The sequence below is a fragment of the Amblyomma mixtum genome, chromosome 8 (genome assembly GCF_055824585.1).
Source record: "Amblyomma mixtum isolate Tamu chromosome 8, ASM5582458v1, whole genome shotgun sequence".
NCBI lineage: Eukaryota > Metazoa > Arthropoda > Arachnida > Ixodida > Ixodidae > Amblyomma > Amblyomma mixtum.
In genome coordinates, this window is record NC_143019.1 from 72959547 (window position 1) to 72983610 (window position 24064).

The following is a 24064-nucleotide window of genomic DNA, read 5'->3' on the forward strand; positions in this document are numbered from 1 at the left end:
TCCATCTTTGTGCCATGTTGGCGCAGCGCTTGAGCTGGAGGTGGTCCCGCCGCATGACAAACACCGTGCTGTGAATTAGCAATCCTCGCCGCTTCCTTCCATACTTCATTTCTTTTTCCAAGGATGAGACGTTAATGTTTCTTTCTTTTTTTGCACTTAGGGAACACTGATCAGTTAGATGGGCAGCCACTTTTCGTCCACTGTTAATCTCGGTGCCGCCTTATGTTGTGAGGACACAATGACGTGAAAAAGATCTTGACATTTTCTGCGTCTCTGTGTGATCGCAACACCACGATGAAAATAGTGTGCCTGGCACGTTTGGCTGATCGGCCGTGATGCTCATCGGCAGCCGAAAATGCCGTTTGTGCCAAAGCAGCAGTGAGCACTGATTTGCAAGGCTCGTTGAAAACATTTTTCTCCAAAAAGTTCTCATATTATTTGTGTCTATGAATGTACAGCGAATTTATACTTGGGGGAGGTGGGGAGCGGAGTGAAATTCCTTATTTTTTGTAGTAGAGCAATGAAATTTGGCATGGTTTTTGGGACGTGTGCTGAGTGACTAAATACAAAGTTTCATTGATATATCTCAAGTAGTTTTGACATTAAGAATTTTTATTTGCATCATTGTTATACCCAACTTTGCAGAAAGTCTGGAGTAACAAAAAAATGTGGTATAAGCCCACAGTTGCTTTTATATTTTAGCCAAATGAATAGTTCATGCAGTGACACTCTCTGAATATCTTTATCACCCTTACTTTTTTTTACACAGGACGTTATATCCATATTATGAACATGCCAATTTAGATAAACAGTAAAAAAATGATAGTTATTAAAAATATAGAAATGTCACTGCATAGAGAATTTACTACGAAATACAAAGCAACAAACTTCGTGCAAATCTTACAGGGCACATTCTATGCTTTCTGCAAGCAGGACAGTGGGCTCAATACTTACTTCTGAGAAAACTGGCTCTAAAGTTGCACATCCACTTCAAAATGCCCCGGGGCTGTAATACTCGGTCTCTTTCTTACGCCTTTGCTCTTTTATTTTTTCTGCACTCCGGGCTTTTCTTTTTCTCTGTTGGTCCTTTTCCTGAGCTCTACCACTTGGACTCCGTCCTTTAACAGAGTCCAAGGTTCTGGGGCCCTGGACACAACCTTTCTCACAATGGAAAGTGGTGAAAGCGCTCCTGCGATTCTTAAAGGACTCGGGGTTGTATTCCCGTCTATAATCTTCAAGTTTTTAGTGCGCGCCCTCTTTCCCCGTGACATAGTGGTCGCTGGTCACTTAGAAGACTCATTTCCTTGCCGCTCTTTTTCCTTCTTTCCCCTTTGTTCCCCTCCCCAAGTGTAGGGTAGCCAACTGGGCATCGCGTGGTTAACCTCCCTGCCTTTCCATCCATTTCTCTCTCTCTGCATACTTCAATGCAGGCACGCAAGTTCCCTAAGTAGCGAGCTGCTTTTTGCCTTTAGTGAAGGCAGGAATGTGCAGTTTAGCACAGTACAGCCCAAAGGGGTCGGCAATAACAAAACCTCTATCGAGGTGAGGACACAAGGCGAGGACAACAACGCCTTATGTCAGGTTATCCAGAATGCCGCATTTTTCAGTTATGTGTTTATCACCAGTATTGCCTCCCCAGCTTTCTGAAGTAAAGGATATGACTCCTTGTGGGCAAATTCCAATGAGATATTTTGAGGTATTGCTGACCTTGTAATTGGACCATGTCTCAGTCCTTGCCTCAAGAGATGCTGGCCTTTCGATTCTGATTGCAAAGCAGTCTATTATGACTGCCACCTTTTGAACCAAAAGATTCGAAGAACGCTTGTGCCATTGTCTTTTGAATCTCCTGCCTTGAAGGCCACCTATCTTGCGATTTCAAACGCTAGAAAGCTGCATGCAGCCATTTGTCAAAAATTCTGCTCACGGTTGAATCAGAAACAGAGAAACGGTATGCAAGTTCTTGCACTGGGAAATTCCACTTGAGCTTCATGAGGAACACAATAAATTCCTCAAACTTCCCTAGGCCATTTTGTGCATTGTGCTTTACGTGACATTCAACAAGCTCAAAGACAGCAAGCAGCACAGAAAAGCTAGTCAGTCCCATATAAAACAAAACCTTAGAATCATCGCCACGAAATGATGACTGGGTCATCTCTAGCTTGTTTTTTTCTGCCTTTGCTTTGCACAGCTGTGCAGCAAATCTCTTGTTGTCATCCTCAACAACACAGATGTCTTGCACAGTCAAATCAGTCTGTACTGCTACCTCTGTAACATATGAGAATTAAAACCATTATTAGCTGCTCAGGTTGCAGGAATTGTAATATCTAGCCTCTCCGAAAGTTGTATTTTGTATATTGTGGGATCGTCAACACCGGAGTGGCGGTGTGCTAATTAGGTAGCACTTCGCCCACATATCGCGGGTTCGGGCCGGAGCAAGCTGAGGGCACTGCCAGCGTTTGGTGCGCGCCTGCGCTCTCGCTCCGAAGGAAGGAAGGCGCAGTTATTTGAGAGCACAAGTGTTTATTACACAATAAGCTGCATTACATAACACTGCACTAATCCCCAGACCTCGGTGCAACCCGCAGCCCCGCCGCAGCACCCGAAAGCGGGCCCGCGGAGCCGCGCGCGCAAAGCAAAGCCTATATACACGCGGGACAGCACAGCTAAGGGCGATCGCATGCCGCGCGGCCAACCTAAGGGTTAAATCGCGCGCAGCGCAACACGAGGGAGGATGGGGTCTACGCGGAGCACATCTTGACGACGCAGGTCGCACATCGATGGCTCATCGCGCGTCGTCACCGGCAATGGCCCGGCGATGACGGAGAACCAGCCAAATCAGGCCCTCCCGAATCCGGAGCGCGTCGGCGCCACACAGGCGGGCTACACGACTCCAGAGGTTCGGGCCTGGACTCAAGCATACATACTAGATGCGCACGTTAAAGCACCCGCGTTCTTGGGCCCCCGGCAAAGGCCGGGGCACCCGGGAGCCAAACTCTACGCACCTTTCTGCTGCCCGAGTCGGTGGCGATCTCCCCGTTCATTTCCCGCTCGGGACCTCTCGCCGAAACAACGCCGCCCAACTGTCACTCGGTGTGACCCAATGGGGACGCGAGGTCGAAGCGGGAAGAACGGAAGGGAGGGTGATTTACTGCGGTTCTCGGAAGAGCTTCCCTTGCAAGGGAGGACAAGCAGCGCGGCTGCCCCCATTACGCTCGCGGACACCCCACGGGGGGTCTCTCTAACGAACGAAACGGTAGAAGCGGGCGCACACTCGGGTAGCCCAAGAAGCTCAATCCCCACAATATCAAACACACCTGCTCTCGACTCCGGGCGCACACTGACGCTTTCATTTGTCGAGTCGTCTGCAGGTGCTGCCTCTATGGTGCATTTGTCCTCTGATGACTGACAAGCTGCTGTATCTGCTATAGTTTCGTTGTTATGCTGCATCTTTGACTGTTCAAAACAGGTGGACATGCCAGCAGGTGGTCTTTGCTCGTAACCCAGGTGCTGAGTAGGTGCCCAGTCAGGGTTTGTGTCATCCATTAGATTTGAAGGTCACCCTGGAGAAATGAAAGGCGTGATTGTGCGCACTGCGTTACACAAATTGACTTTACAAGCAAGTAGGTGCAACGGCGAGGACCGCATCAAAGGTCATTATCAGTTACCGCTGCCATGGTAAACATCTCGGAGAGCGATTGTAGGTCAACTCATAAAGTTCACTTTTCCTTACATGTGATAAAATGCTGACCACATACGTGGACATTGTCTAGGTTTTTCAAGTCCTTCCAGTTGATCTGTGCCAGCCAAAGGCTTCAGCGCTTCTCGGAAAGGAGCTATTGCCAAATAGTTGCCAAGTGGGACCATTTGGCAAGTGGTCCCACTCGGCAAGAGCGACCACTTGCCATACGACTACACTGCCTCTCAGCGACAGTTTGTAGTCTTGAGTAAAACTTAAACATAGTTTAAAACTTTCATTTGCACTTTATTTGATATCCGAGATGCAAACCAACTGTAGGATGACAAAATAATTAATAGTATAAACTTGCTGTAGTGCCTTACTGGTGGTACAGGTACTGAATAAAAAACTTAAAACCTGAATGTAGTGAAGCAGCTACAATGAAGTTAAAGAGCTGTGAGATATCAAAGTAGCTATGAATTCACAGCTACTTTGTAGTCTCACAGCTGCAGTCATGTGTGCGCCGTCAATCTTCACTCGTGTTGGTAAGAAGCTACCGCTTCACTCTCTTGCGGACATCCTGAATTTTCTGCAACAGGATCATTGGCAGCTTTCTGATTGTTTCCTGCGTGCAGACGTATTCCTGCTGAGGGGTGCAGCAGTACACATTCCACTACCCGTGGACAGGGGGCCAGGCGCCCCCAGCGGGGACACCAGTGTGCGGTCCCCGTCAGCCTAGGTCTTATGCGTACTTGTACTCAATTGTACTCAATTTCCGAAATGGCTGCATCTTAGGATACCACCCACGCTTAGCGTAAGGCTCCTGTCTAAATTCCGGCAGTTCGGGGCGGGGGCACCTCCTCCCCGCGGCAAGCAGGCCTCCTGCGACGCAACGGCCATGAACTTTCTTTGTGCCTTGCCTTTCGGCGCGCCTGATGCAGGGCTCGGTGGCCAACGAGGACTTACTGTCGGCTGACTGCAGGAGGAGTTTTGCGTGCCCCCATTTGTACTGACCGCTTACCCAAGGCGGTCCACAAACCCAGGCTTATGCCTCGCAATAGCTCAGCCAGCGTCGACACCAAATACGCGGCCCATGCTGGCAGGCACCACACAGCGGCGCCCCCAATGGAAAGGGAGGCCACCTTAACCCAAGACAGAAAACATCAGAGATCCATTGCTGCGTTCAACTTCAAACAGCAAGCACCAGGCGTGTAGCGACACGTTGGCTACTTGAACAACCAGCAGCCGCAGCTCCTGGGAGACAATCTCGGGCAGCCCCGCAGAGGTCGACCCGGCACCCCGTCTGCCGACACGACCTTCCTGCACTCCGTGATACCCTTCTTTTTTAGGGCCGTCTGCAGGCTCTGTGATTTGCAGAGGGGCTGCGATGCCGGGAGATCCGTCCGGCAGGACAGCCACGAACCAGGAACCACTGGCCCCAGCAGGAACTTCAGCACCATCTTGCTGCTGCCGCCGCCGTATACAGCAGGCAGGTCCCATCCGGGTCTTGGAGGCCGACTCTCCAATGGAAGCTCCTGGCATGCTTGGAACGACAGCCTCTCGGCTGCCGGGTAACTCTGTTTTTATTTTCATTATGTGCCAAGCTTTAAAACTGTGCTAAATGCTTAGCGTGTCAGCACAGAGAACTTGCCCTCACTAGATCTTAGTGGCCTGGGAAAGTGTAGGGTCTTTACCCAGGTCCACTCTTCCTTCCCTTTAGCCTCTAGCACCTTTAAGCACTAGAGTTACCGTCGCGGATGTGAGCATAAGCTCGGACGCGGGAAGGGCAACCGGGCTTTAGTAATATGCACCCGGGAGCGGAGTTGTGTACCGTTCCGCGCATCTTTGAGCCCCAGAAGGTCAATGTTTCTGCAAAAAGTCAAGGAGAAAAACAAAAAAACAATGAGGAAAAGTCATATCCGCAAATACTGATAACAGCTCAGAAGTCGAGGAAGAAGTGCCTTGGTTGAAGCTTTCAGATCCAGTACAAAGACTTGTTCAGAATTCTTGTATTCGAGAAGAAGCATGTATGCCATCCTTAGAATGGCGAAGTGACCTTCATCTTGGCTACCTCCGAGGATCCCCATGAGTATCATTTCGGTCAGTCTTTCCGCATGGTACGTCTTTGGGATTGATAGGACTTCTGAGAAGATCTGCTTCCATTGCGGCTTGTCCCGCTGCAATTCTGCAAAGTGAGCATGTGAGACCATTAGCTTCCCTGCGTAGTTCATCAGGACGAAGAAGGCATTGTGCAGGTATGCCAAATAGGTGGCATCAGCTTTTCGGATCGCATTACTTTTCGGGAACCATTTTCGTTCTAGGAGCACTCCCTTCTCTAGCACTCTGTGCACATCGCATTCAGTGTTCGCCTTCTCTGTGACCAGTAGATTGATCTTGTCAGTTGCCTCTCTGGCATGATGAGGACCTCTGGAAACTACTCCTGAAACCATCCTGATGGGTTTCTTTCGAGAGTCTCCCTTTTTGTGCACCACATGATAGATAGGAAAGACGGCAATGGCAGAGTGTACCCCACTTCTAGGGACCACATCCAATGCGTAGGGGCCTCCAGGTCTAGAGTAGAAGTTTATTACTCTATAACATGTGTGTCCAGCCTTTATTCTTGTCAGCAAGTTGTACCTCTCTCTGCATCCGTTCTGAGCAATGGCGTCCCAAGGATGTGAGAGTGGGGCTGCTGTGAAGTCGACTGAATCAGAGGCTACAGTGCCTAGTACTGTGGACTCAGACTGAACAAGAAGACTGGGCCAGGCGTCATACTTTTTCACTCTCTCTTCTGCAGTTCGTGGAGCTGCCTGCTTCGTTTTGGACATTAGAGTGGTGTTTCTTTTCTGTGGTTTCATCCCGACCCCAGGCATGTTAGTCCCTTGTAGAAGTCGGCTGAGTTTTTGGGCCCATCCACCACTTTATAGCCTTTCTTTGTTGATGGCACTTTTACATGAGTCTTTCCTTGTGGTATGATCTCCTTGAATCCATTGATCAGCTGAATGGCCTGGTCCATGAGGGCTTTAGAGGCCTCCCAATTTACTGCCACATGATCGCCTTCTGGTATTGTCTCTAGGAATTCCTGTACCATTTGGATGTCCTTGTCACTGTTGGTGGCTGTGCAGTCCACCTAGGAATATGGTAGTATTTTCCCAGTCCATTTGGCAGTTGGAGCTACTCTCTTTAGAGGATCTTCAAGCCCAGCTAGCAAGTCTTCTGGCCTGAAAACATTTAAATTTTGCAGATGTCTTTTCATGACATTTGGTTGTAGTGACTCTACGCTCTGTTGAATGACTGGTCGCAGCCAATCTTTGGCATCCTCATCAAATTTCATGTTTGCCATGAATGCTGTTTCCATTCTTCCTAGCAGTAAGTCTCCTCTTTGTTCCATTAGGAACATGGTTCTTCTGTGTAGGAAATCACTTACCAACCCTTCTCCTTTCATGTGCTGGCAGTGGAAATAGTAACTCTATTTCATCAGTGGCTACGGACACAACGAGCGACCCTATGTGTTCCGACGGGGTGCTAGTTTCATCAGACACTTCTCGCCATATTGTTGCAGGCTCCCTCGGGGAAACCTTTACTTCAATTAACTTCTGCGTTTTCATATCGAGCAAGTCCCATGCTTTGTCTGTTTTGATCCCCCAAGCTGTTGTGTAGGCCGCTTGTATGCGCTTAGAGTGGATCACTCCTTCCAGTATGGCATATCTCAAGCCGTCATTGTAACTCGTCCCTACGACTAGTGGTTCGAGTCCCGCAGGCTCTGCAGGAGACTCTATGCCCTCTTCTTCATCTGTGTCCTCCATGATCGGAAGGAAAGTTAATCCATCATCTTCATACGTGGGTTCTTCCTCCATTTCCTCACCCTCTTCTTCGTCAGGAGGCCGTATTCCAAGTCTTATTTTCATTTCTGTTGCAAGCTGAAGTTCCCGGGCCCTTTCGGCGGTGTGCGTTATTTCAGATCCAGCTGAAGACTTGGTAGTGGGGTCACTTGCTGATGAGCCTTCCTCCGTTTCATATCGCTTGCCATTTGGAAGCAAAATGCATGTGTAGTCATGCCGGAGTGATTCTTCCCTTTCTTGCCAGCTTTCTTTATCCCAGTGAGGGCAGGTTTCCTTTGCATTTTCTACTAAAAACTCTGGGTATATGCGAGAACCTTCTATTAGTGATCGGTGTATCTCCATACTTAGAAAGATACACGAGCTGCCTCTGCTTTTCGGATTCGCATTACTTCTCGGGAACCATTTTCCTTCTAGGAGCACTCCCTTCTCTAGCACTCTGTGCACAACGCATTCAGTGTTCACCTTCTCTATGACCAGTAGATTGATCTTGTCAGTTGCCTCTCTGACGTGATGAGGACCTCTGGAAAATACTCCTGAAACCATCCTGATGGGTTTCTTTCGAGAGTCTCCCTTTTTGTGCATCACATCATAGGTAGGAAAGACGGCAATGACAGTCTGTACCCCACTTCCAAGGACCACATCCAATGCATAGTGGCCTCCAGGTCTAGAGTAGAAGTTGATTACTCTATAACATGTGTGTCCGGCCTTTATTCTTGTGAGCAGGTTGTACATCTCTCTGCATCCGTTCTGAGCAAGGGCATCCCAAGGATGTGAGAGTGGGGCTGCTGTGAAGTCGACTGAATCAGAGGCTACAGTGTCTACTACTCTGGACTCAGACTGAACAAGAAGTCTGGGCCAGGGGTCATACTTTTTCACCATCTGAGCTGTATTAATATAATTAGAGGCTAATGTTGGATACCAAAAATAAGTGCCACCTTCTGAGGAGTAGGCTGTTTTCTTGTGAGGACACCATCTTTGTGGTAGTCCTTGGGGCTGGCTTTCCACCAAATGTACGTTCGGCTAGCCCCTCAAAGCCCCATAATGCTTGGGCCATGTCTTTTGCAACTAGGGCTGGCGTTGAATGCTGAAATATTTTTTCTGCCTTCATGTTGCTGATGGTCTGAAATATCCTTTCACGGTGGGAGGGGCTTGCAGACGCCAAAACATGGGCTCCCTCAGTATTCTCCGATGGGCTTCAGAGGTGGCTTTGCACAGCTACATAAAGGATGGGCTAAGGTGATATGCAGCCAGGAACATATGCATGTATCTGTTGCAAACATTTACAGTCCATAGTGCCATACCCCCAAATGGGATGGTGGACAGTAAACATTACCAACAGAGAGTACACGCACAAGTATCTAAAACACAGAACAGTGTTGGAGAGATGAACAATGCATACACTTTAAAATGCTACTGGCAACTCCTCATTCTGCCCTTCATACTCTGATGATGTACCAGCACACAATATGTAATGTGTAATCTAGAAGAGCATGTACAGAAAGAATGATATTAGACCGGAAGAATAAATACATGATGTTTGCTTGTTGATAATTTTGGACTAACTTTGGAGCCCCATCTCAATAGTTACTCATACTATACTTGGTACTGACTCGGCAGATTGACTTTCTCACTGGTAGCAATGCAAGTACTACTCTGCCAAAAGCATGCAGTGCACTACATCTGCACTAACAAATCAGGTTGATTATCCCAGTGGCTTGCCACAAGCTGTTGAACACCAGTTTCAGGAAATTGTGAAGTAACAAAGGCATAGAAAATGACATTCTGAGAAATGATATTTGTAACAAGCAGAACTAGTAAAAAGTCTTTTCTTTCGCCTGACATCTGGTCTGTACCCATGTGTTCTCAACTCGTTAGCGCGGTGTTGAGACAGCGGGCAAGGCCTAAATTGTAATGGTGGTAACAGTGCGACGAGCATCTCTCGCGCACCTGTGCCTACAAAGTGCAATAGAATTTATCATTTCTTTACTAGAGAAGGAGCATACTACTGCTTATTTAGGTTTTCCAGCTTCTGCCGAACTTGTTTCGGCATATACAGGCCTTCTTCCGCGGGCAGGCCCGTGTTCAGTGCTTCCGCCATAACGCGGTACATGCGCGTATTTGAGCGCAGCGCGCTCAAATTGTCGTCTCAAATGTGTATTACGGCCTCTGTGGTAGCCACAGACCAATACGCTTTTGGGAGGTCGTTTCGCAGGAACGCGAGCAACATGCGTCGGGCATGGGGGCTGCCATTGTGTCAGTTCGTGGGCCTGACTGAGGTGGCTAACCTCAGTTTGCGGTAACCACGGTTAGCAAAGTAACTACAGTTAGGTTTATCACAAGGGAGTAATTACTCATTGGCATCCACCCGAGCGCAGCCATACGGCTACAAAGGAAAGCTATACAGCTTTCTCAGAAACTTCGTAGTTAAAGAAAAATTCGTCCTGGTCCAGGGTTCGAACCCAGGACCAGCGCTACACCGGAGCAGTCGCTCCACCAATTGAGCTACTGGCTGCGCTCGGGTGGATGCCAATGAGTAATTACTCCCTTATTACAAATCTACTCCACCTTGGGGGATTCCCCTAAACATTTGACCAGTTAGGTTTATCGCGTGAATGTCCGTAACTGCGGTTAGCCTTAACCGCAGTCAAGCTTAACCATGGTTAGACTGCATGCGTGACAAGGGTATAAATACAATATTAGGGGGCTAACTCTAGAACCCATGTCCAGCAGTGCCTGGAATGCGATTGACCAGATCCGGATATCCAAGGGTGGCTTCCTCCAAGAGGGCCTGTAGTTGCCACCTGCAGTGCACTGTTGCAGATGCCCACTGGGGCAGTGGCTACGGGCGCCTGTTTCCCAGGCACTGAACTTGAAAGTGACCCTGCTGCAGGAAGTGTCAGCAGACTGGTGGTTGGTCTGGTCCGGTGTTCAGTTGCGCAGTCATGACCAAGGGGGCCCTCTACTCCATAGCATTGGCATTGAGTCCAACCTGTAATGGTCCAGTGTACCTGAGGCGCGGGCAGAACAGATGGTTCTGCCACAAACCCTTGGATATTCAAAATGCAGGCAAAGTCTTCCACCTTTTGCTGGAGCATGGGGCCACTGACGGGAAGATTTCGCACACAGACGTCCACAAACCATTTGTATAGAGTTTTCTCCAGTTCATCATAGGCAGGCTTCTGGATGCGGTGGCTGTTAGCATTCGGCCGTTCCCGTGTATTGGCTTGAATGGCCACCTTGTTTTTGACGATCGTGCTCAGCGTGCTTCTCACAATTCCGAAGTGCGCTGCGACATCCGTTTTTTTTTCTCTGCGCTCAATGCTGCGAAGAATCTCCGCTTTGTTGCGAAGCGGTCATCTTCGTTGAAGCACACATGCGTACACTGAGCGAGAGCTAAGCACAAGGGCTGACTGCTGAGAATTATTATTTGGATCCCATGTCATGCTGGTATGCTTGGAACTGAAATGGCAAACTCGCTGGCCTGTGCTAGTATTGCCCGGCCACCAAGCATGCCCAGTGAATGGAATCCTGCGCAGCATGAGAAGAAATGTAGCTCACTCAAAAGCACTGCTATATCTCAACTGTGCATCTGTCTTCCCACACCGACCCTCTGAAAAGGGAGCAGAATTTTACCCCGACTAGCGCAGATGGGAAAACGGTACCGTTTGGGCACTACACAGAATGGTTTTCTACGCGGCCAACTTCTAATGTTTAAATTTCTCTGAAAAATGCGCAAAGAAATCCACACGGGGCAAAGCAGTTGTCTGTGTATTTCGTGCTTCCAAAAAGTAAGCAGACACTGGGGTGGCTACCTCATCCTCGACTGCTGCTGCTGCTACTACACGCATGGCGAGGTCAGTGATAGTGTCTTTTCATTACTTGTGTTCATTACTCCTAGCAAAGAGGGCATGTGCAGCCGTAAAAAAGGAAGCAAACAGCACATTTCATGGGCAGCGTGATTTCGTGCATATCTGTGTGCCTAGTGTTCCATAGCCAGTGCCAGTGAGTCTGGCACCGGCTCTAATGCAGGTCCCGACGGCGCACTTGTAGCCGATGCCTTCGACTTTTTGTTCCACGCCCGTTTCTTACGGCTTCCAAAAGCTTGTTGCATGCACGGTTTAAGTTGACTGTCTCCCGTCATCTCGGTCGCATGGAAAAACTCCCGGCACAAAGCAGAAACACGGTGTATCGAGAAAAACAAGTGCGAAAGCAGACGTGTACGAAGCAACAGCGACAGTGGTGAACACAAAAGAGAAAGAAAAAAAGATGTGCCGGTCACGCCAGACAATGGCAGGCGCGGAGCGGCCGTGTGCTAGTCAATCAGCGACCCGGAAACGGCCTTCGCAAAACTGGCCAGGGCAGCCACTTTGCTTGAGCGACGGCATTTTGAGGTATCGCGAATTGTACAATAAGAAAACAGCTTCAAACTAAGCCCAAGATGGCGCCGATCAGCCGGCTGCAGCGTCCGTGGCATGCGCAGGAAGTTTGAACAAATTCCTCCTTTTGAGGGCATTTCGTGGCTGCGTGGTATATTGAAAGCAGATTCTATCGCATTTCCTAACTGAATTTAGCGTTAATGATTTAAGAATAGGTTCTCGAAAGGTCAAACATTCCGCCACCTGTCTTGAAAGGCATTGGAAATACGGTACCTTTGTTAGAAAAAACACTGTTTTCAGATAATTGAGCATAAAGTGAAAAAAGATGTGAAAAACAATTTCTTATTCACACAAACATCTTTATAGTCATTGGTTTAATATAGACCCCTGCTTCGTAGTCACTGTCAGTCATTTTTTCGCTTTTCCGCTTGTTGTTTTTGCTTGCTGGGCCTCTTTTGTGAGCTGTCGTGTTGCTCGGTCTGCAAAGTACGTTCGCTTGCGGTCAGCTTCTCTCATCCGCTTGATGGTGTTGCGCCCTGGGTTCAATCTGCATGCCTTCAAAATGTTGGCCCGTGTGGTGCTACCATCATCAGATGAAAGAACAGAGTCCAGTGCTGCCATCCTTAGGGCCCAAAGTAGATGCAAAATTTCGGGAAATTTTTTAACAATTGAGAAAAAACCGGTCATGTTTCTTTCCAAAATTTTGGAAAAAATGAAAAAAAAAACAAAATTTATTTTGTGCAAGAAAACGGTTTATTGTCAGTGTCAAGAGCCATAACTCTCAAAATGTAAATAACAGAAGAGAAATTCTCTCTGCCTTTTCACAAACAAGTGCAAGGGTTTCACAGATTGAAAGAATTATAGAAGCATCCAGCGAAAGCGGTCTGCTCTCTGTAAATGGGCACGACATTGTGGAACTGTTACGGCAGTTATAACAAAAAACTCTAATGTCTCATCTGCGGCTGCTATTTCGTCATTGCTTCGACTTTGGATGCATTGACCAAGGTGGTGAAAAGGTGAACTTCTACAACTTATTCGGAGTCAGTATCACTGGCTTCATCTGTAGCCTTCTTCATCACGTTGAGATGTGCGTGCACAAAAACAAGCTTTTGCACCTTGTCATTACTTAGCCTGTTCCTACGCAGAGTATGAATGTTGGCGAAGTCGGACCAGTTTCGCTCACAAGCAGCTGATGATGGTGGAATCTGTGAAACGCTTCGAGCCAGAGGCATCACCGTTTTAGTTGTGTAGATTCCCTCTCACCACGTTGAAGGCCACATGTGTGTGGTTAGCAGGGGCTAGGGAGCCTACATGTCGCCTGGCTGTTGCCCGGCTTAGAGTGGTGACATCTCTCCCAATGTTGCCGAAAACGGCCGCTAAACTTGACGGGCAGCCATGTTGTTGCCCATGAAGAGAGCATCCCCGGCTTTCAGTGGCGTGGTCGCTGGGGCGATCTGCAACATTAGTTTCTATCCTAGTTTATCGGCATTTCTTTCGAAGCTAGTACCAACAGGTGACGCCGTTCCGACGACATAGAGCAGTTCTCAGCGACGGTGCATTACATTGAGTATGTCATTTCCAAACGGGTGTCACCTCTGCGCGCGTCATCACGCCAAAAGGCAGCGTTTATCAATTACGTAGAAGGGCTCCTCGTCACGATGAGCACTAACCGAGCTTAGTTGTTGGGCGTTCAGAATTTAATGTTATGACGGTAATCAAAAGATTCCGCAGGCCCACTTTTTAATGCTTAGCAATTACTTGGTTCATGCTCGGCCTGTACAGAATGTGGCCGTAGTGGCTGTGTAGCTTATGTCGGGCATAATCGCCACAAATGTTCTATCGTTGGATAGCTTATGTCGAGTATAATTGCACTGGACTAAATGTAGGTCTCAATTAATTACCGGTAATTAGTTAATTGTCATGTAATTGGAATTTACGCTACATCACTAAGTCGTATATCGTTGGACAGCTTATGTTGAGTACAATTGCACTGAACTAATCTTAAGTCTTAATGACTGTTAATTAGGTAATCATGATTAAAAATCGAACATTATGCTGCATCATCAAGCTATATATCGTTGGATAGCTTGTGTTGAGTATAATTCCACTGGACTAATTGCAGGTCTTAATTACCATTAATTAGTTATTTGACCAAAAATTTGATCAAAAATAGCATCATCATATATCGTTGAAAGGTCTCGATGAGTAGAATCGAAAATGGTATGGTGAATCATGCAAGAACCACGTAAAACCGAGCTAACGCTCGTCTATGTAGGTTCGAAATAAAACCACGCAACAGAAGCGAAACAGTAGCACCTAATGCTTATGCATTCACAGCACGTGAAGAGACTTAAGTGCCCCAGTAGTTCTATTACCGACACCACAGTGGCATTTGCGTGTGCAATGTACCATTAGTTTGTGGATTTTTCTCTTCTGCGAGCAGTTACGCACGCCCTACGCAATGAGCTATGCAACCCCATACGAGCACACCGTAGCTTCAGCAAAACAATATCTGCTCTGCTGCATTTAGAAAATTGTGCTGCTTAAGACATAAACTAAAAAATTAGGGGTGTGCGAATAGTGGTTTTTTGATTCGAAGCGAATTCGAAGCGAATAGCGATTTTCTTCGAATAATTTCGAAGCGAATAGTTCGAATAGTACTTCTGGCACTAAAAAGAGGCTGAGTGACAGTAGGCATTTCCAAAACCATTTATTTTCCCAACACACGATGCCATTACACACTGCACTGAGGCTTTATTTAAAACCACACTTCAAAATTTTAACACCTAGAGTGAAGAACAATTTTTACTGGCAATTTATACTGGAAGAACAACTTTTACATTCCCAGACTTGCATTCCCTCGAGCAAGAATGGAAACGGCTGTACAAAACTCGCACCGCAAGCGAAACGTCATTCGCACCACTCGCGCGTCCTGGCAAAATTGTCCCCGGTAGTACTTCCGAGCAGCACTCAGCATATCGCGCTTCCATCAAGAATGCTCTCAGCCTCCAACGTATCAGAGTGCCCGAGTTGCAGCGACGGAGTTCGGCACACCACCGAAGATGGCTCAATGCCCTGATTACGGCGGCGTTCCGTTCCCATCAACGCGCAAGCAGTCAGAATAGCAAGAAAAGATGCCAGTCGTAGATGCCGAGCGTTAACGGCAGTAATCCTCCACGGGTGCACAATAAGCTTAGCGTTATCACACGCTAAAGGCGCCCTTCCAATTGACGTAAGTATACACTTCGGCGACATCCGAGTCCCCGCGCTGCCGCTGAATTTTTCGCGCCTCCACCGGTAATATGATGGCTTGCTTGAAAGCTGCCGAGAACGGTCGCTCATGTTCCGTACGCATGATTCGTCACCTGACTGGGTGAAGCGATAGCGCGGTAGGGCGGAGTGTTTATCTTCGCATCTGTCTTATCTGGTAATCTTTTCCGCAACTCTAACGGGAAAAAAATCGAAAGGCGGTGGAGCGGGCGCGGCTTCGGTGCTTATCTGATCTTCCAGCCAGCGTCCGCCGCCGGGGACGCGGTTGTTGCGTTGTGTGACGCGCGTCTTTTTTCGTTTTTCTTTCTTTCCTCTTATCTTTGAACTCTCCTCTATCTGCACGTGGCAGCGGTGGTGGCTCGGCTAGAGCCAGTCGGCAGGCCCGTACACTTTCCTTTTCATCCTTCGCTCAGTCGCAACAACAACAGTAAACTGAGGTTTCTTGTTTTGAAGCTTAGACGACTGATGGCTGTGCTCTTCCTTCTTTGCGTCTGCCTCGACACGGTGGCAGCGACGCGGCTTATGGCAGCCTTAGTGGGGAGGCTCGGAGACGGCCAGAACGCAGGATCTTCCGCAAGAGCGCGTCGCCCTCACCTTTATTTCGTTTGTAGCTGGGTTCGCACCCCGACCTGGTTGTGATTCGTGCATTGACTGACCCCCGAGCGTTGAAAGCGCGATAAAAAAAAGCCATCTATGCGGCAATGCTCGGAACTGAAACCACATAAAGCAAGCGGGCAAGCGCCCCAGAAACACTATTCGCGCGAGGCGAATACTTCGAAATTTCGAATACCGAGAATTCTGTTCGAAGCGAATATCGAATACCGTGCTATTCGATCGAATATTCGAAATTATCGAATATTCGCACACCCCTATAAAAAATGCTCCTTCTAACATTAAGCTACTTTGTTATTCTTCAATAATTAGACCTAAACTCGAATATGCATGCATAGTGTGGGACCCATATACTAAATCTAGCGTAAAAACTCTGGAAAGAATACAGAGAAGAGCTGTCAGGTTTATCTTTAATAAATAGGCAAGGTCTGACTCCCCAACCACTTTAATGGAGGTTAATAAAATTGAACTACTTGAACATCGGCGAAGAAAGCTTAGGTTAGAATTTATTTCTCTCTTATTACATAACAAACTTGGTTTGGATCCCTCATCATACTTAACGCCGGCACCAACCAGACAAACTCGTCAACACCCTCCCATTTCTCTAACCCCTATATTCGCTAGAACAGACACTTACAAGTTTTCGTTTTTTCCACGCAAAATAACAGATTGGAATCAGCTAGTTAAACCATTGTCCCATGAGTTTTAACCAGTTTTTACTATATTGTTTTGTTATTTTTTAAAATGTTGCGTTTTTTTGTCTCTTGATTGACTTGTTCGCCCACCCTGCTTGGACTCAGTGTCCGCAGTATTTTGTAAATAAAAAAAAAAAACTTTAGGGAATCTTGAGGCTGATGTTAACAAATTAAGATCGAGTGTTGTAAGCATCTTAGTTTTGTTCAGGTTGCCATTGAGCTAGCATTAAAACAGTGTTTCATTTCATATTGCCTACCGTTTTTCCACGTGTGCTGAGAAACTAACTTACACAGGGTGTTCAGTAGGAGGCTGAAATGTTCAGAGTGTAACATGAGACTTGCTGGAATGGAATCGAAGAAAGAGGAGCAATACGAACAACGGGACAAGTGAGAAAACCTAAAATCAAGAAACCAAATGACATTTTCAGACGCCTTCATGTAAACATTCAAGAAGCTTCTTTTATTGCCGACACGCTTCTGGCAACTGTCAATTAAAGGGGAGGCAAGGCGCTCATTTCCTTTCTCAAATAAACTGACAGAATATAGAAGCATCCGCAGCCAGCTAAAGTATATTCGAAATTACATTCTACCATCATCAGCATCTGTGAAACATTTGTACACATATCAGTCACTCCTGTAAAACATATCTGGTGCACACACTAATGGTGTAATTGCAAACAGGCTTATTATTTTTAAACATTGACCGAAGTAAAGCAGCTTCGTTGCTCAGTGAACACTTCTACATAAAACAAAATATACTGATAGCCATGAACAAACTGCATGAGTGCAGTACAAAGGACACAATAAATCGCCTAAATCAGCAGGACTAGTAACGCAAACAACCTAAATGACAATGAGAAACACCACGGCCACTCTATGGGAGCGTATGCTTTACAGCTCCTAAATAATGCAAGGCATGGTAGTGATGCATTAAGGCTCTAGCCACACAAATAAGACAACTTCTGCTACATCACTTCTTCTGTTACGCACTTCACAAAAGACTTGAAACAGTGGTTTACACATTTGCATCTAGTTCCAACACTTGCTCCTGAAAACTTCACCTTTGATGAACACACTAGTGGTATGCATTGCAAATCAGTTTGTTATTTCCAAATGCTGACTGAAGCAAAGCAGCTTCATTGCTTAGTGCACATATTTTGCAAGCAACAGCGTGCTACAGAGAGGTGACATAAAAAATATACTGAAAGACGTGAACAATTTACAGGCGAGCAAAGTACACACGACATACACAGTGAAAGTGTCGGAGTGCTATATTCGGGTACAACCCAAGGAAGTAGTGGCAGATGCCCCCCGACCGTTGCCCTCCAGCCAATAGCGGTGACCGATTTTCATGACAATGCGGTCAATCTGATTAAAGGTGCACTGAAGAGGAATCTGAACTTGTCTTTTTGCCGCGGGAACTCGATCTACACGTTCCTAGCATTCTTAGAAACTGCGATTTACTGCCCTGTGTGGCCGATTTCCTGAACTCAACTTGTCTGAACTTCGATCTGAATCGATCTGTCGATCTGAACTTGTCTTTTCCTGAACTGAACTTGTCTGAACTTCGATCTGAATCGATCTGTCGATCTGAACTTGTCTTTTTGCCGCGGGAACTCGATCTACACGTTCCTAACATTCTTAGAAACTGCGATTTACTGCCCTGTGTGGCCGATTTCCCCAATTAAATCGAATTAACGTCCGGCTCCCGCCTTTTTTTTTTAAATTCTGCCTCGTACGGTGGGTGGAGTCGACCAACGCGTGGAGGGAGCGCCTTTCACCCAGTCCCGTGGCGGCTTGCCGCTCTGCCATCGGCGGAGTAATACGTAGTAGCCCATAGTAGCAAATAGTCCGCACGTATTTTTATTTCTTCGGGCTTATTTTGCGGCTATATTATCTGCGAATGAAAGTATTTATTCATGGAAACCTAAAAACAAAATAAAGCGAAAGCAAAGCCTCCATGGGACTGGATGAAAGGCGCTCCACGCGTTGGTCGACTCCGCCCACCGTACGAGGCAGAATTCAAAAAGAAAGGCAGGAGCTGGACGTTAATTTGTTTTAATTGGGGAAATCGGCCACACAGGGCAACAAGGCACTGTTTCTAAGAATGCTAGGAACGTGTAGATCGAGTTCCCGCGGCAAAAAGACAAGTTCAGATTCCTCTTCAGTGCACCTTTAAGCCACGGTTAACTGCCGTTCATCGGCCACTCCCAGTGATGCAACTTCCTAACATTAACCATGGTGTCATGAAAATTGGTTGACGCCATTGGCTGGATAGAATTCTTTGAGGGCATCTGCCCTATTTTCTTGAGTTGTGTCAAACTATAGAAAAACACGACGAAAGCAAGGCCAAATCATTAACTAGCTGACTGCAAGCATCTAAGCATATGATGTTACCATCCTGCTCAGAGTTCAGACCAGGTCTGTTGCGGCACATGTTTTGCTAGACATTCCATCCACCCTCTGTGCATGTTGCTGTCGTAGATGGATCCTTAGTCTTGTCCTCGCATATTTTGGTAGGAGGACCTTCCCTGCCCGAGCATGGTCGGGTTTTGAGCACCACGATTTCCTTCATATCTGTAAAAGTCTTAAACTGCTCCTCAGATTCTATAAGGACATTAATCGCTGCTTGCGTTGGATAAATGAGGTTCTTGGAATTTTTCACATACTCTTTAAGCTTAATAATAAGATTGCTATACTGATTTTTAGCATCTCCAACAAAGGCATTTTTGCAGTTCCTACAGTTACCAATGGACTTCATGACAGACTTGACCAGGAGAGAGAGAGAGAGAAAGGAATTTTAATCAGGGAAAGGTGGAGAGGTCGGCCGGTGGTAACGTATGGCCCTGGCCTGCTACTCCACACAGGGGAAAGGGAAAAGGAGGAAAAGGAAAGTGCGAATGAAGGCTGATGATGGCATAATACAATGAGTTTCACGGGTGATGTCTACACACACACACACACACACACACACACACACACACACACACACACACACACACACACACTGGCTGGAACTCGCAGCGCGGTTAGTACAAGCACATAAAACTCATAAAACTGGTGTCTGCAACACAAACACCGACACATGTCATTAACCATGTAGGTTGTGCACAGGCGGTCACAGACGAGTATCCAGGCCTGTTTCACACAAAAAGTTGAGCAGGGCCTTTATCACACGCCACCAATCAGAACGTCTCGTCCTGGCGCCCAGAAGAGTTTCCTCAAACTTGACCAGGAATCCTCCTAGATAAGCAAGGATGTCACATTCTGCTTCTGTGAGAGCACGCACAAACTGGTTTTCCAGCTCTTCAGGCTCTTGGTTTTGTCCTTCATGTCTCTGGATAGTTGGGTCAAGTAGGTCAGCTAGATGCAAGAAGGCAAACCTTGCGGCCGGACTTCTCCAGTACGGAATCCCACATTTGGAGCCACTCGGTGAAAAGACCACGTGTCATCCAAGCCTTCTTATTAGATGCGTAACGAACCGGGAGGCCTTTCGTGTTTTTAAAACAGCGGGGTGACCTGCGTTTGCCGATAACCAGTGGCCGCAGTTTGCATGACCCATCCATATTTGCAGCGAGCAAAATCGAGACGCGCACTTTGCTGTTCTTTCCACCATGGCATGCACTACTGCCCTTCAGGTGAAGAGTCTTATCTGGCAGCATTTGCCAAAACAATGCTTTCTCATCTGCGTTGAATATTTTCAAGGGCCAAAAGCTCTCGCGAATCTCTGGCCTCTCTTCGGACAGCCACTTCTCTGTGTCAGTGCTGCTGGTCGCATCGCTTTCACCCGAGAGGGTCTTTCCTACGATGCTGTAGCAATTCTTAAAACGCTGCTGCCAACCAGTGCCACCAGTGAAGCTCTCTTCTCTGAGAGCTACAGCAAACCATTTCACTTTTTTCATGAACATCGGGCCGTCGACAGGGATGTTTCTGGCAGTTGTCTCTAAGAACCAGGCTCACAAAGCTTTCTCAACGTTGTCGTAGGTTGGAGCATGCATATGACACGCTTCAGGGCGACTGGATTACGCTGCCTTCAACTTCATGTCGGCTTTGTTCTTCACGATTGTACTCAGCGTGTTGCGAGGAATTCTGAACGAATCGGCGACCGACTTTTTCTCGCTGGCCTCCACCTGTCGCAGGATATCCGCCTTTGTTGCCAAGTACAAATTCTTTCGTTTTTTTGCATTCACGGCTCCTGAACACGAGACCAAAGTGAAAAGAAAACGCACGGCACCGCAGAAGTCAGAAGATAAATTGGTAAATCGGTTTTTAAGGAAAGGAAATGGCGCAGTATCTGTCTCGCATATCTCGGCGGACACAATCAGAAGCGAACTCACTTTGGCCCCGTGAAGAAAGCGAAAAGAACGACCACTGCACCACAATCAGTACGACACCAGGCATATGCACAAGCAACACCGACAGTAGTAACAGCCAAAATGGCCAAAACGTTGGTGACGGCTAGCTGACGTCGCTTGTTTTGGCTATGCCAGCGGAGTCAGCCAACCAGCATGCAGAAATCGGCCGTCTGCGGGCCTGCGGCCATCACAGTTTCCCTCTTCCCAGCTCCCTACATGCCCCTATGGCCGTTCCCTTTTCCTTCCACACCCCCCACAAAGTTCCCATCGCGTGACTGTTACTTATGCAGCTCAGAGCGAAGCTGCCCAAGGCCAGTGCCGCGCACGACATATTTCAAATCGTGAACTCCATTAGGAGAAGCCCATTTGCAGGAGCGCGCATCAATGGGAGGAGTCCACTTCCAGGGTGGTGTGCACTGGGAGAAGCGCACTTGCGGGGGCACAGCGTGGCATGGAGTTCGATGTATCGAATATGGGGTACACGTGAGTTCGATAGATGTAAACAGATTAGCTATACTTTTGCATGAGATTCCCAAGGGGATTCTAAATCTGTTTGATATAGGCAATAATTCAATATATCCAGGTTCGACTGTATGATGTAAAAAAAAGTCATACCACTGGCTCCTGGAATCACAGCCTCTTGAGTTTGCAAAGGAGGGCGGCCACCGACGGTTCAAACTGGGGCGGTGAAAACACACCGCAACAGAATTGGCAGCTCCTGTGGCTGAATGAGTAGCAGACAATTCTTCAATGTACCTGTTCAGAGTTTTATGTTATGCTACTGTGCTTATTACCTATATGCGAAACAGCTCCTCGCATAGGTTTTAAGCTTGCATGCAGTCGCACCACACGATTTTAGCCTTTGTGACATCTCTGGAAATGCATGCCACTTTTCTGAGAAGGCTAGGGGAAATCTTAGTCTCATTCGAGCTGCTCTTTATCACCTTCTGTTTTGATGCATAATAATTCTTTCAACAAATTGCTGAGGGATGCCATTTGCAGCGGACACCTGACTGCTTGACAATGTTTCCGCCTTCAAAAACGAACAGAATGTGCCCATTGTGTTCCAAGTGATTGAGCACAGTTGGCGAAATGTAGCAGCACGTGAACATTAGATGTTGTGCTGACAACACCGCACACTCTTGCAGTGGACAGAACTCTCTCCAGAAGCAGCTGCCAAATATTTTTAGGTGAAGTTGGGGGCCTAATAGCCCTGTCACACGGGCACTTCGGATCGTGATCGGCCTCGAACATGGTTTCACCACAGTATTTGTAGCAGCTGCAGTTGTTGACATAGCCCCCGACACAATTTTCTTGCTTGTCGCCTGCAGACTTCCGAAGTCACCACTCGAAGCCAGCTTTTACCATGATAGTGTTAAGAAGCTTGTGTCGCAGAAAATCCGGCCTAGGATGCTCCACCTTTTTAAAAGTTGATTACATTTGGCTGCGATGCCCAGTATTATTGATTTCAAGATGAATTTGAAAGCTTATTGGTAGTTTTAAAATATTGCATGCCATTTGTGGCTCACCAGTGGCCTGCACTTAATCAGCAGAGGAAAGAGTTGATTAAAGTCATCCACGAGAATTGCAGGCTCCATTATGTGTTACTGTGTACTTAAAACTTGTATTATTGCACATTAGTACACAAGACTATTGTGTGCCACGTACAATGTTTTAGTTTCTTGCATATTGTACTGTTTAGCTCGAAAGGAACTGATTGCTTAAAAATTCCATAAAAAATACATGAACAATCTACATGTGAATTTGCTTCCTATAGCAAGGGTGACTGGAAACAACGTATCGTCTGAATGTTTTCTAAAATCCTTGTATAGTTAAGTACGCAAGGAAGAATATATTTTAGGCAGTGACTACAGTGAGGGGGCCCATCACTTTAAAATCTAGGCTACAGTGAGGGGGCCCGTCAGTGTAACACCTACGCTATAGTGATGAGGCCCGTCACTTTAACATCTACGCTACAGTGAGGGGGCCCTTCACTTTAAAATCTGCGCTACAGTGACGGGACCCAACGACTGTAGTGACGCGAGACGCTGCTTGCACTGTACATTGTCAACGGCTCAACGCCTAACCTAACCTAACCTAGCCTAACGGCTCCAGGTGACGGAGGAAGCAAACAAAATTATAAAAATATATAATTACGTGTAACTGCAAGCAAACTAAACGTCATGTTTACAACAATTAGTTATTCCCCCTCACTGTAGCCTAGATTTTAAAGTGACGGGCCCCCTCACTGTAGCCTAGATTTAAAAGTTATGGGCCCCCTCACTGTAGCCTAGATTTTGAAGGGACGGGCCCCCTCACTGTAGTCACTACGTATATTTTATAGTGACAGTGTTTCTGCATCACATGCAGGTATTTCTTGTCTCATGACTGCGAAGCTGGCTGTAGTGTACACAGTATACAGCCAAAGGGGTTCGCTAAGCTGTTTAACGGGGCTCCCTGGCACATCTAGCAGTACATAGCTTGGGAGGGCTGGGGACGCGAAGCCATTCTTCTTTCGAGGGGCTATGGTCGCTGAGCATGCATAACGAGGTATAGAGCAGGCCTCACAAGCAAACTCCTTGGGCCGTATACTTTTGATGGCGGTGTACATCTGTTGTCTCATTGCTGGTAATCCTAAAGCGACACAGAACCTTTCAGAACATTACAGGGCCATGGCTTTGTTGCGTGGAATTGGTAATGGTGGACATATGTCATATTAAGGATGCTGATATTTGCTCTGAGTAACGCTTGGAACAGACTCAGGAATTCAGTGTAGTTAGCTGTTTTTGATGTTCTTGGGTCTCTTTTTTTTTTCAAGGCTACACAAAACATTCAGTTCCAAAATTAGTGTGCTCTGTGGTATGTTCTTTTCCACTCATTCTGTATGAGTGCAGTTCTGAATTAAAGCTTCGTTTCTTCTCTCTCTTTGTATGAACATGTGTCATTCCTGCACTTTGTTTGGTGTTCTTGTAACACACAGTATATACTGCATCAGTGTCAGGCTGAATCCATATATGATGTGAAAACCACACCAAGGACGTAGTGGCTGAATTCATTTATTCATGATGTTTCAAAGTATTTTGTCATGACACTGACCATTATCTCCTGCAGCTTGTAATGTTTTTCTCGCAACACGAGCTCCGTTCCATGGGCAATTACGATTTTATTTCCAACATTGTACATGTATGTTGGGACACAGCCCCCGCCGGCCAGTTTGCAGGACAAGTCTTGCATGTCG

The 24064-nt window shown here is 47.0% G+C and overlaps 1 protein-coding gene across 3 annotated transcripts in view; it reads left to right on the forward strand.

The window, feature by feature from the left end:
- Positions 1-24064, forward strand: part of LOC149332988 (uncharacterized) — a 63985-nt gene that overhangs the window by 12045 nt on the left and 27876 nt on the right. Inside the window, exons 3-4 of one of the 3 annotated variants that reach the window (XM_089558523.1) lie at positions 4618-5247; positions 8242-9841. In XM_089558523.1, coding sequence (XP_089414649.1) covers positions 5064-5247; positions 8242-8309 — 252 coding nt within the window. In that variant the 5' untranslated portion in view covers positions 4618-5063 and the 3' untranslated portion in view covers positions 8310-9841. Of the gene's footprint in view, positions 1-4617; positions 5248-8241; positions 9842-24064 lie in introns of those variants that run through there. The other 2 variants (XM_089558522.1, XM_089558520.1) reach the window with 2 other exon arrangements.